Source organism: Zootoca vivipara, chromosome 1, assembly GCF_965207765.1.
Source record: "Zootoca vivipara chromosome 1, rZooViv2.hap1.1, whole genome shotgun sequence".
NCBI lineage: Eukaryota > Metazoa > Chordata > Lepidosauria > Squamata > Lacertidae > Zootoca > Zootoca vivipara.
Genome location: NC_142582.1, coordinates 115,817,055 through 115,829,136, shown reverse-complemented (window position 1 = coordinate 115,829,136; position 12,082 = coordinate 115,817,055). Strand labels below are relative to the sequence as shown.

Sequence of the window (12,082 nt, the reverse complement as noted above, 5' to 3'; positions counted from 1 at the left end):
ATTTTTTCCCATCAAATGTCCCAACAGAGCTCCTGCTGAGGGGGAAAGTGAAAAACTCACAACTGCATGCCAGTTTGGCATGAGCAAAATCCTTTCCAGCCCTGTCAACCAGTGTACCAACCAAGTTCCCAGCAAGGGATCTGACTCGGGGGGGGGGGGGAACAGGTCTCATGGCAGGAACCCCCTTATATTGGGGAAGTCCCCACTTCCCAAGAAGCCTCATGATAGTGCAAAGGCTTCTGGGCAATCCCACAAGACCCAGCCTGGTTCAGAAGATGGCTCCCACTTCCCTAGGCTCGGCACAGAGGGTGGCCCCACCTTGAGAGGGTTGGCGGACCATAGGTAGAAATAGAAAACAGAGTCAATCATACAAGTCTGTGTAGCCCCTTGCTATGTACACTGGTTTAGAATCACGCCCACGAAATGCTTATTTCATGCAGGATACTGCAAATAAACACATGCCCCACTGCAATCCAACTGGTAAGTTTGGGTTTGTCTTGGTTCAGGTGAGGAAAGCAGCACAAACAACCTAGAATTTCATTTGGCATCACTTTGCATTGATTACTTTTTACCATTTTAGCCTTGGTTATTTCGGATCTCTTTTTGTACACAATGTTCCAGACAAAAGATTGCGTCCGTGAAACACCAAACACAAATAACACAGTCATAACATTTTAACTCTCAACTTGTGTGCCTGACAATGACCTTTGGGTTGGTTCCACAAGAAATGCCATAGTCTGGATCCTCTTGATAGATGTGCAGAAGACAAGTAGCTAAGCTTTCAAAAGCCTTGAGAAATTGCAATCGTTATAAATTATAGCAGAGCCAAACCAAAAAGGCCAACTGACTAAAGAGATAGTGTCTCATTAAACCCTGAAACATGCAAACTTCATTTGCTTTCTTCTTCTAAGTAACCTGTTCTCATGGTTACAGAAATGCACCTGAAAATCTAATCACGAAAAATGAGATGAGGAGCAGGTCAGGACTCAGAAACAACCTTGATCTGTTGTTTTTCAACATCCATGTATCACAACATTTCAAAAGCCTGCCTATTTATTTGTTTGATTTCTTACCCAACCTTTACCATAAGGCTACAACAATAAAATAGAAGAAGAAGTGTGCATGCACACGAAAGCTCATAAGAAGAAGTGTGCATGCACACGAAAGCTCATACCAAAATAAAAACTTAGTTGGTCTTTAAGGTGCTACTGAAGGAATTTTTTTAATAAAATAGAAGACATCTTTTAGAGGACATCTGAAGGCAGCCCTGTTTAGGGAAGTGTTTAAACGTTCGATGTTTTACTGTGTTTTTGTATTTTGTTGGAAGCCGCCCAGAGTGGCTGGGGCAAGGCAGTCAGAAGGGCAGGGTACAAATAATAAAATTGCTAATAAAATTGCTGTTGTTGTTTGAAATAATTTTTAATAAAGATTTTCTTGGATTGCAAAAGAATGTGCATTGTATAATGTTGGAGGGGAAGAGAGGTGAGTTGTGGGAAGAGGGTGGGTGGCAAACGTACAATATGTTGTTGCTGCTGTTGTTATAAAATATGAAACAATTATAAAACAGGAAAAGTGGAAAAACATGTAAAACCAGTTCTGTATATATATATATTTTAAAAAATTCCATTATGTAAAGCAATACAAATGTTTGAAAACAATTCCATGTTGTTGTTGTTTAGTTGTTTAGTTGTGTCTGACTCTTCGTGACCCCATGGACCAGAGCACACCAGGCACTCCTGTCTTCCACTGCCTCCCGCAGTTTGGTCAAACTCATGTTGGTAGCTTCGAGAACACTGTCCAACCATCTCGTCCTCTGTCGTCCCCTTCTCCTAGTGCCCTCAATCTTTCCCAACATAAGGGTCTTTTCCAGGGAGTCTTCTCTTCTCATGAGGTGGCCAAAGTATTGGAGCCTCAGCTTCACGATCTGTCCTTCCAGCGAGCACTCAGGGCTGATTTCCTTCAGAATGGATAGGTTTGATCTTCTTGCAGTCCATGGGACTCTCAAGAGTCTCCTCCAGCACCATAATTCAAAAGCATCAATTCTTCGGCGATCAGCCTTCTTTATGGTCCAGCTCTTTTCCCCTTGCTCCACTCCTTTCCAATAGAAAAACCCGATCTTTAGCGATAGGTAGGAACAAATGGCAATCCGAGCAAATCCCAAATAGCCATTTGCTCCGATTTTGTGCTACAGAGCCGTTTTCCCTAAGTGGGAAAGGAGCATGGCAAGAGAAAATGTTGCTAAGCCCTAGGTCTCATTGACGGGCAAGCGGAACCCTCGGACTGAAATAAAGGTGCAAGGTGCAAGCCTGTTTACAGGTTTACTCGGAAGAAATTCTTGTCGGGCACAAGGTTGCAGCTGCAGCCAGTTAGACGGTTAACACCGAAACTGCACAAGTGCCAGTGTGCAATCCCAGTCAACCACAGCGCTTGAGTAGAGAAAGTATTGCAGAATGATTTCCTTGTATTTTCATAAGCAAAAAAACGGTAGAAAATGGGAAGGCCCACACAGGCCCCCTGGTGGCTGTGGCCTTCATCCACATAATAAATTGTGCAAAAGCTAAGTAAGCAGCATTAAAGTGCATTCTTTTTCCATGGATGAAGTGTTTTGAAATTGTGGGTATAAAATGTGGAAATCCAGCATGGATATTTTGCAGATAGATTTTGGCGTGCTAAGCCTTTCTTTTGTTATCTCGCCTTTTCTTTTCTAGAGAATGAAAGACTGTGACCTCACAAGGCCCTTGAAAACCTTGCATTCATTTAATTAAGTGCTTGGTAATGACAGCATCCTCAGGCCTGGGACACACTGTTTTGTTCTTGAGCTGAAGACAGCAAACTGTTTCAAAATTCCCAAAAGCAGCCAAGTGACAAGGGTGTGTGCGTGTGCGCGCACGAGAAGGGGCAAAGGGAGAAGAACAGGCTCTTTGTGTTCTGGGTTTCACAAAAATGCAAAGTATGAGGACAAAGATAACTTTCGCTTTCCCCATTTCTTATGTTTCTCTTTTTACAGAGGAGAGTGCAGCTGCTCGAAAAGATAACAAAGGAACACGAGCGATATAAGAGCAACGTGGACCAGTTTCAGCTGTGGCTGACCCAGGTGACAGAGAGATTAAACTCCTGCCTTAGTCAAGAAGCAAAATCGCCAGCAGAGAACAGAATTAAGTCATTGCAGGTACTTGAACAGTGTCGGGGGCTTTTTGTTGCGAGCGGAAAGCTTTACTCCTATTTCCTCGTCCATCCATGAACAGGTGTATTAAATGCATGCTCTGAAAGAGTTCATATGTTCCACCCAAATAGAAGCATGCATTTCAAAGATCCCGCCCCTCTGCAGCTTTGAAGCTCACAAGGCAGCCTAGGGGAAGTTGCTTGGCCTACCTCACATGGTTGTTGTGAGGATTTATTTATTTATTTATTTTCTTATAAAAAAAGAAGAGATATTGTACCAGTGTTGGAGCCCTCAATGCTTGAATGTGCCAGAAATTGACTAGGCAGGACAGGCATTTTCATGTGGCATCCTTGAGCTGCTGCTGCTGTTGTTACTACTACTACTACCTCACCCATCTGGCTGGGTTTCCCCAGCCGCTCTGGGCTGCTTGCAGCACATGTGAAAACATAATAAAACGTCAAACATTAAAAACTTCCCAATACAAGCCTGCCTTCAGGTACCTTCTAAAAGTTGTGTGGTTCTTTATCTCCTTGACATTCCCCAGGGAGGGCACTGAGAAGGCCCTCTGCCTGGTTCCCTGTAACCTCACTTCTCACTGTGAGAGAACCGGTGGAAGGCCCTCAGAGCTGGACCTCAGTACCTCAGCAATTCAGCACAGCCTAACTCCTGAGAACCTCTCCCCATATATATATATACAGTATACAGTGGTACCTCGACTTACGAAGGCGATCCGTTCTGCGGCGCTCTTTGTAAGTCGAAACCTTCGGATGTTGAAGTGTCCATTTTGTGCATGCACGAACCACGATTTTGCGCTTTGCGCATGCGCAGAATGCATGTACGGCGAAAATACTTCCGGGTTTGCCGACTTTGTAAGTCGAAACCTTCGGAAGTCAAGGCATTCGGAAGTCGAGGTACCACTGTATATTGGCCCAGTGTTCTGAGCAGCTCCAGGTGCCTGGGTTTAGCTGACATTTTAATTTCCTGCAATGTCCTGGAGCCGTGCTACACTGGGGGCATTTGGGGGAGGGAACGATGGTCTGACTTCGTCCCATGTTACTGCTCAGAGCACAATTCCTTGCCTCTAAGTAAGCCCACCCAAGCCCATCAGACAGAAACACACCAGGCCCTGCCTGTCGCCACTTAAATCCCATGTTGGCTCCACCCACTGACCTGTCCCTTGCTCTGACCACTGACTTGGTGTTCTACCACATGACCTGCTCATTGGGCATTCATCCTGACTTGCTTGCAGGGAGATAAGACGAAGCTGAGTATGTAACGGGCACCCATTCTGGTTTGTTTGCGGGCAGGTTAGATGGTGTTGCGTCAAAGCAAGTGTTATCCCACACTTTCCTCAGAGCAAAACGTCCAGTCTTTTGGGGAAGTGGGTTTGTTGCGCAAGACTTCCCGGTCAACTGTACTCACGCAACCTGAATTTGCTGGTATGCAATTGAATCGCAGCCGAAAAATAGCAACAACCTGGAAGCGCTCTAGGTGTTTTTTAAAAAATGGAAATTGACAACTCCGGGAGGAAGAGCATTTAAAACGAAGTATTTATTAGCATAATTTGTGGAAGGGCCATTGTTCAGTGGGTAGAGCCTTGCATGCAGAACCGAGGTCCCGGGTTCAATCCTGGCTTCTTCAGGTAGGGAATTCCGCCTGAAACCCTGGAGATCCACATCCAGACAGTTCTGAGCTGGATGGGCCAATGGGTCTGACTCAGAACAATGCAGTTTCCTATGTACCTAGTAGTAGTAGTAGAATTGTAGAGTTGGAAGGGACTCCCAAGGGTCATCTAGTCCAACTAGTCCTGCGATGTCCTAGTAGCAACCTTGTCCCTCTATGCAACTCATTCTGAACCCCTTTCTCCTGTAGGACATTGCCAAAGATGTGAAGAGTGGGGAAAAGAAATGGCGACATCTTGAAGCTCAGTCTACAGGTGTGATGCAGAACACCTCCCCGCTGGGAGCCGAGAAGTTGAAAGAGGAGCTTGAGGACCTGAAGAAAGCCCTGCAGAAGCTGAAGGTGGTCAGCACCGAGGAAGAAGAAAGGCTGCTGAAGAGCCTTAAATCTGAAAACGCCTATCATTCGCAAGCCAGGCTCTTGGAAGGCGAGGTCCAGGAGTTCTGTAAAAGCCTGAAGAGATTAGGAAGCACCTTTGAACCAGAGGACAGAGTGAGAGGTGACGAAGACTTAATCACTCTGTGGAGAAAATTCATGGTGAGTGATTATTTGTCAGGGGCAGACAGGGAACAAGGAAATTGTTAAGTCCGTATTATCTGGCAGGGCTTTCTTATCTACACTTATGCATGCCCATCTGATTGAAGTTTGCAAACTTGTTTTGCTCAGGGAATTTTAAGACCAATAGGGAAGCAATTTAGAACAAGAAAATTGTCTTTTTCTAGATACTGCAAGTGCAGAATAAAAATATATGCAAATAAACCCAGTAGGATAAATTGATTTGGTGTGTGTGTGTGTGTGCATTTTAAATCATAATACCTTTGTGTTTTAAGGCAGCAAAGGCAACTCTCGCAGCAGAGGAATCAAAGGTTGAGAGACTGAAGGCTCAACTGAAGGATTTGTTCAGGTTTTCACAAGACACGCAAGCACTTTCCGAAAGCATGATAGGCCTAATACGGGAATATCAAAGGTATTTGGAGGGGTGGTGAGGAGGACAGGGACGAGTAGCCATGGAAAATAATCTATACCTGGGAAGAGTTGATTCAAATGGGATGGTGGAGGGGGGAGGTGAACCATTTGGCTTCTATCCAGGCAGCAAAATGTCATGGATCACTATTTCACACCTGGCTCTGTTTGGTGGGATATTCGTGCAAAACTACAGTACACCAAGTCAGTCCATTGGGTCATCTAGCACAATATATTCACTGTGCTCCATCTCCACTGCCTTGGGTGTTATGCCTCTGAATACCACTTGCTGAGAATCACAGGTGGGCAGAGTGTTGTTGTGTTCATGTCTAGCTTGCAGGCTTCCCAGAGGCATCTGCTCAGCCACTGTGAGAACAGGGTGCTATAGTAGATGGACCGTTGTCCTTGCGTCCATCTCTGTAGCAGAAAGAGGTCAAGTGGGAGATCCCATTATTGGACACATGGGGAAAGTGTTGATGGCAAGAGTCTTCCTTTTGCTGCTGACCCTTAACCGCATGTCCTTACTTAGGAAGAAATGTTTATTGGATAAAATAAGTCTTATGGCAGCACCTCACAAGGATTTTGGAAAGGGTGCTTCTCAGCCCTGTGTGGAGAGGCAAGGGATGAAATCTAGGGCCTACAAAGCAAATTGCTCTCTCACCAAACTCTGGTCCTTCCTTGAAGTACTGGATGGTCCTGCCACATACCTGGGATGTGACCTAAATAGCCTTTTGGTCTTTTCCAACCTTACTCTGGTGCTGGAGCACATCATCAGCATTTAGTTGGGAGAAAGACTCACAAAGGTTGATGCTCAGAAACATCCCTGTCTAAAATCCAGCACAGCCAATGGCAGTAAATATAGACGATGCGAAGCTGGAAAGACCAGTGGTCTGACTTAGGGTATAGTAGCTTCCCATCTTCTGCTGCTTAACCCAGCTCGCCTGCCTTTAGAGCCAAAACAGACTGTAATTTCATTTTAAAATATCAAAGCGGTTAAACTATAATAGGAATCGCACAAATATTAAAGCAGATCACCAGCTGACTATTGTGGGAAATGTCCCCACCCCCCTCTTACATCTCTGTATAAGCCTGGCAGCAAGGAATTTCCCCCCACAAACCTTATAAAGTTCATGCAGAAAGTACCTGCTTTCCACAGGAATAGGCAGTGACACCGAAGGCTCAGTTTCATGTTGGTGTCAATTGAGGGTTTTTCCACCCTACAATCAAGCGGTATATCAATTTTACGTAGTAATAATAATAATATAAATAAATAAAAACTTGGGAGGCAAACACTGAAACTCCTACAGATGATCTCAGCGATGGTGCTAAGATATTCTTTAGAAAGTCCATACAATAACCTGGACCCAAGTTGTTCAGGGCTTTTCCAATTAAAACAAAGGCCTTGAACCTAGCTCAGTAGTCAGTGGGCAGCCAGTTTTAAATCACATAATTTGTTCCAGTGGCGAGGGTGGGAAGAAGGATGCTTCTCCTCTAGCTACCTTGCATGGCATCCTGCCCTCCTTCCTGTCTATTCTCAATGTCAGGTGTTGGCAGTTTGCTTTGAAAGTTGAGCAAAACCACTTCTCCTGCTTGCCTGGGTGACATCTGCCCTAAGAGCCAGCTTGTTCTGTAGGTCACTGTTAGTGCTGTTAGTCTCTAGGTTAGGGCTGCCCATTTATACTTTGAATCCTTGTCTTGAAATGTTCTGTGCCTTGTTTGTCATCCTTGAAGACAGACAGTACAGAGGTAGCAGTAAGAGTAGTGAATTGCTAGACAGGGCCCTTCTCTCCAGTTTTGCTGGGCTAATTTCTTTCCTGTCATAGATTTTTGGGTACACCTTTCCTGCCAGCTTCTAATAGCCAACCTCCTGTTTCCTACTTACATTCAGCCGGGATAGGCAGGAAATCCAGCCTCTCTCTCTCTCCCTCTCCCTCTCCCCCTGAGCTTTGGCAAAAGACTTGTACTTCCAGGCTAACTGGAATCAGGAAGTGACGAGCATATAGCCTACACCTTTCCAGACTTGGAGGAAAGATTATCCGTCTTGCAAAGGCGCGGTTAATTTTGTTTGCGTCTGAAAAGCTGTCTTCCTTATGTCAAGTGCAGAGCACGCTGGCAAGCTGAAAGAGGTTTGTCTTTATTAAATGGGTCGTTTCAGGAAGGCGAAGCAGCAGTTCAGATTTTAGGAAGCAAGTCTGGGATGCTTTCCAATGAGGAGTAGCAAGGAAAAAGAAAACTCCAACGTTTGCCAACGCAGAAATAACAGATTGTTGCCAGCTCGCTGCTTTGCAGGAACTGGCAAATCCTTAAGGGGCAGGAGCGGAAGAAAGAACAGCAAAGGTAGTTGTCGCAGGGCCTCCCGCCCTCCAAAACTAGTTTGAGGGCAACCTCCTCTTATTGTATAAAAAGGGAAATGAGAATGTTGCTGTGCGGTGTCAAGCGAGATGAAAACCCCTCACTGTCTCTAGTGTTTAGCTAAAACTTACAAAAGGTTTCTCCCAGGGAAAATTAACATCAGGGAGATTTTTTTTCTGCAAAGATGTTTCTCCATTAAGATTGGCAGCTGCATCTGGCCAGGTTCCATCCAGCTAGAGAACGGGGAGGAAAGAGAAAAGTGTTTTGCCAGTGTTTGTAAAGCAGCAAGTAGATTCTGATTTGGGGAAGTCGTTGCTGGTTTCTGCCTGTCTAGGTCGGAGTGGAAGGGGCATAGCTCAGTGCTGGAGCATCTGCCAGGCATGCAGAAGATCCCGGGTTCAATCCCCAGCATCTCCGGACAGGACTGGGAGAGACCTCTTGAGTGCCACTGCCAGACAGTACTAGCCATGATGGCTGTGCTCTGCCTCCACTGCCAGAGGCTTTGTGCCTCTGAATTCCTGTTGCTGGGAATCGTAGGTGGGCAGAGCGCTGTTGCACTCATGTTCTGCTTACAGGCTTCCCACAGGCATCTAGTTGGCCACTGTGAGAACAGGACGATGGGACTGATGCAGCTGATCTCAATGTAGACAATGCTGAGCTAGGCGAACCAGTGGTCTGACTCGAGCCATCTTTGTTCCAGTTGCACAGGCCTGCTTATGGTAATTCCACAAGGCAGGTGCACCAGGAAGGAATGTGCATCTTGGTATCTTAAAAAAAAAGGGGGGGGTTGTTGATCCTCTGACTGGCAGAGGCAGCTGCCCAGAAGCAAGAAAACAGGTTTATTATGAAGCAGAGACTCAACTGCTTTGTGTCAAAAGAGCAAAACACAGAGGGCATTGACCATTTGGCTTCCAATTAAAAGGAGAAGCCATGCCTTCTCTCTCTCTCTCTCTCTCTCTCTCTCTCTCTCTCTCTCTCTCTCTCTCTCTCTCTCTCTCTCCTTCAGCTTTGTAGCATAGTTCTCTGTCTGTTTTTGCAGCCTGAAGCAGAAGACGTTTAAAATGAGCACCGAGACTGAGACAGAACTGAGGCAGCGCTTTCAAAACCCCGTGAGAGAGTTCCAGCTGTGGAAGCCATCGGCTCAGAGGCTCCTGGACACGGCAGCGAATGTCTCTGACTCGGCCTTGACAGACGCTTTTCTGCATCAGATAGAGGTGACAAGACCCTAAAACTTGGTCAAGCACAGGACCTAAAAGCCTAAAACTTGGTCAAGCACAGGACCTGTTTGTTCACACACATACAAAACAAGGAGACGTGACATTGATGTTTCTGCAACCCGCTGGGCAGCCCCCGTTAAAGGAACGCTTCTCTGCTACTATAGGAGACAACATTTATTATTAAATAATTACATGCTGCTTAATTCCCGGGTGACTCCCGAGCCATTTCACGAAACATAAAAACCAATTGCCCGATGCTGTTAAAATACAGAACAATTAAAAGCACACACCATAATTAAAACGCACAATGAAACAGTCCCATTAAAACATAAAAATATAAATGGCCATGATTAAAATGTGCAGCAAAACAACCCTGTTTGTTTTCAACCTGCAGTAATGGCTGTCATTATGATAAGAGCCATAAGTTCTGTGCATGGAAACACACCTCCCTTTCTCCACAAGTCAGCAGAATGTATCTGTGAGGAATAATAATAAGTATTTATTTATTTATTTATTCATTCATTCATTCCCCACCCATCCGGCTGGGTTTCCCCAGCCACTCTGGGCAGCTCCCAACAGAATATTAAAACACAATAAAACATCAAACATTAAAAACTTCCCTAAAGAGGGCTGCCTTCAGATGTCTTCTAAAAGTCCGATAGTTGCTTATTTCCTTGACATCTGATGGGAGGGCGTTCCACAGGGCGGGCGCCACTACCGAGAGGGCCCTCTGCCTGGTTCTCTGTAGCATTGCTTCTTGCAGTGAGGGAACCGCCAGAAGGCCCTTAGCGCTGGACCTCAGCGTCCAGGCAGAACGATGGGGGTGGAAACACTCCTTCAGGTATACAGGACCGAGACCGTTTAGGGCTTTAAAGGTCAGCACCAACACTTTGAATTGTGCTCAGAAACGTACTGGGAGCCAATGTAGGTCTTTCAGGACCGGTGGTATATGGTCTCAGTGGCCACTCCTAGTAATAATAATAATAATAATAATAATAATAATAATAATAATAATAATAAATTTATACCCCACCCATCTGGCTGGGTTTCCCCAGCCACTCTGGGCAGCTTCCAACAAAACATTAAAACACAATAATCTATTAAACATTAAAAGCTTCCCTAAACACCCTAGTCACCAGTCTAGCTTCCGCATTCTAGATTAGTTGTAGTTTCCGGGTTACCATGAAGGTGGTTAGAGGTGGACAAGTTGTCTTTTAGGGAAGAATTCCCATCGCTACGATCTTCTCACCAAGCAATCTCTCATAAACGACTCAAGAATCCCAGGCCACAGTTTGAAAGCTATAGAAGATTTAAAGCCTTAAACAGCCTGGGGCCAGGTTACTGGTGTGTGCACTTAAGAGCAGAAGTTCCCTACCAGATCAGGCCAAAGGACCATCGATTCCCAACATCCTATTCTCGCCGTGGCCAACCAAAGCTGCTAGCAGAATCTGTATGCAGCAGTGCATTCCCTACTTGCGATTCCCAGAAATTGGTATTCTGCTTCATCCAACGGTTGGAGACAGAACATAGATTCCATAGCTAGTAGCATTTTTTTCGCCCCAACTAGTACAAATCTACCCGGTCCCTGATATTGAGATCTGAGAGCTCTGTTTTCTGACCAGTCATCATTGAGAACATTTATACCATAGCCTTTTCTCAGTGAGCTCACGGTGGCAACCAATGTAAGTTAAAGCAATAACTTAGGAGTTTTAAAAACAAGCTAAGAACAGCAACAGTTATAAAATACCAAACCCAAAGGTCATACCTTGGGTTAAGTACGCTTCAGGTTAAGTACGGACTTCCAGAACCAATTAAGTACTTAACCTGAGGTACCACTGTATCCACTATCACATTCCATTGGACTTGGAAGCAAGGATTTTATTGGTGGACACAGGGCCTTTTTGGTGTTGGCACCACAGCTGGGGAATTTTCTCTTCAGAGAGATCTGCCCAGCCTGTTCCTGTTTTCAGATGGGCTTTGAAAATGTTTCATTTCCTGGAGGCTTTTATATGCTGGGCTCTCATATTTTCATGCGTATTGCTGCATTTTTTACATGCGCTGGACTTTAATTGTGGGGTTGGTGTTATTTTGGAAAACAGTGTACAAATTATTCATGTAAAAATGTGTTCTCCCCTGTAGGCATTTCTGGCCGAAAGCTCCCGCTTTAAGGAGCAGCTCATGATGTTGCAGATGAAGAAAGATTTCCTGGGCAGCATTTTCGAGGCAGAGAGAGCAAAGTCACTCCTGGCTGAAGCAGTTGATGCTGCAAAGGAAACGGAACGCCTGCACAAAAGTCTGCTTCAGAGCAAAATCAGGTTGCAGGTGAGACTTTGCTCTTAGGCCACGGGATGAATTCTGTGTTTTGGGACCATGAGTCCTCTTGTTATTTGAAACACTTGAATGCCTGTGTGTGAGTCTGGCAGAGGAGCAGCGGAAGGGAATCATGCCAAAGTGTGTGGAATAAAAAAGCAATCTTCTCTCTCTCTTCGGTTAGGCTTTGGTGTCTCAGCATAAAGACTTTGATGTGGTCTTCGAGCCTTTGCAGAAGAAATTGTCTGCTATCAGAGCCAAGTTGGAGGCAGAGAAGGAACCGTTGCCTGACCTGGCGGGCAAAGAAGCCCGGCTGCAGAGGCTACAGGTAATTGGACGGTTCATGTTCAGAAGAATTCTGTTCTGGTGTATGTCATTACTAAGGCAAAAGAGCACC

General features: G+C 45.3%; 1 protein-coding gene across 3 annotated transcripts in view; it reads left to right on the top strand.

Annotated features, from left to right (window-relative positions):
• Positions 1-12,082, top strand: part of SYNE3 (spectrin repeat containing nuclear envelope family member 3) — a 101,183-nt gene that overhangs the window by 39,751 nt on the left and 49,350 nt on the right. For all 3 annotated transcript variants that reach the window (XM_088673071.1, XM_035106607.3, XM_088673073.1), the window contains exons 6-11: positions 3,008-3,169; positions 5,036-5,380; positions 5,674-5,810; positions 9,198-9,372; positions 11,515-11,697; positions 11,870-12,013. In XM_088673071.1, coding sequence (XP_088529197.1) covers positions 3,008-3,169; positions 5,036-5,380; positions 5,674-5,810; positions 9,198-9,372; positions 11,515-11,697; positions 11,870-12,013 — 1,146 coding nt within the window. The remainder of the gene's footprint in view (positions 1-3,007; positions 3,170-5,035; positions 5,381-5,673; positions 5,811-9,197; positions 9,373-11,514; positions 11,698-11,869; positions 12,014-12,082) is intronic.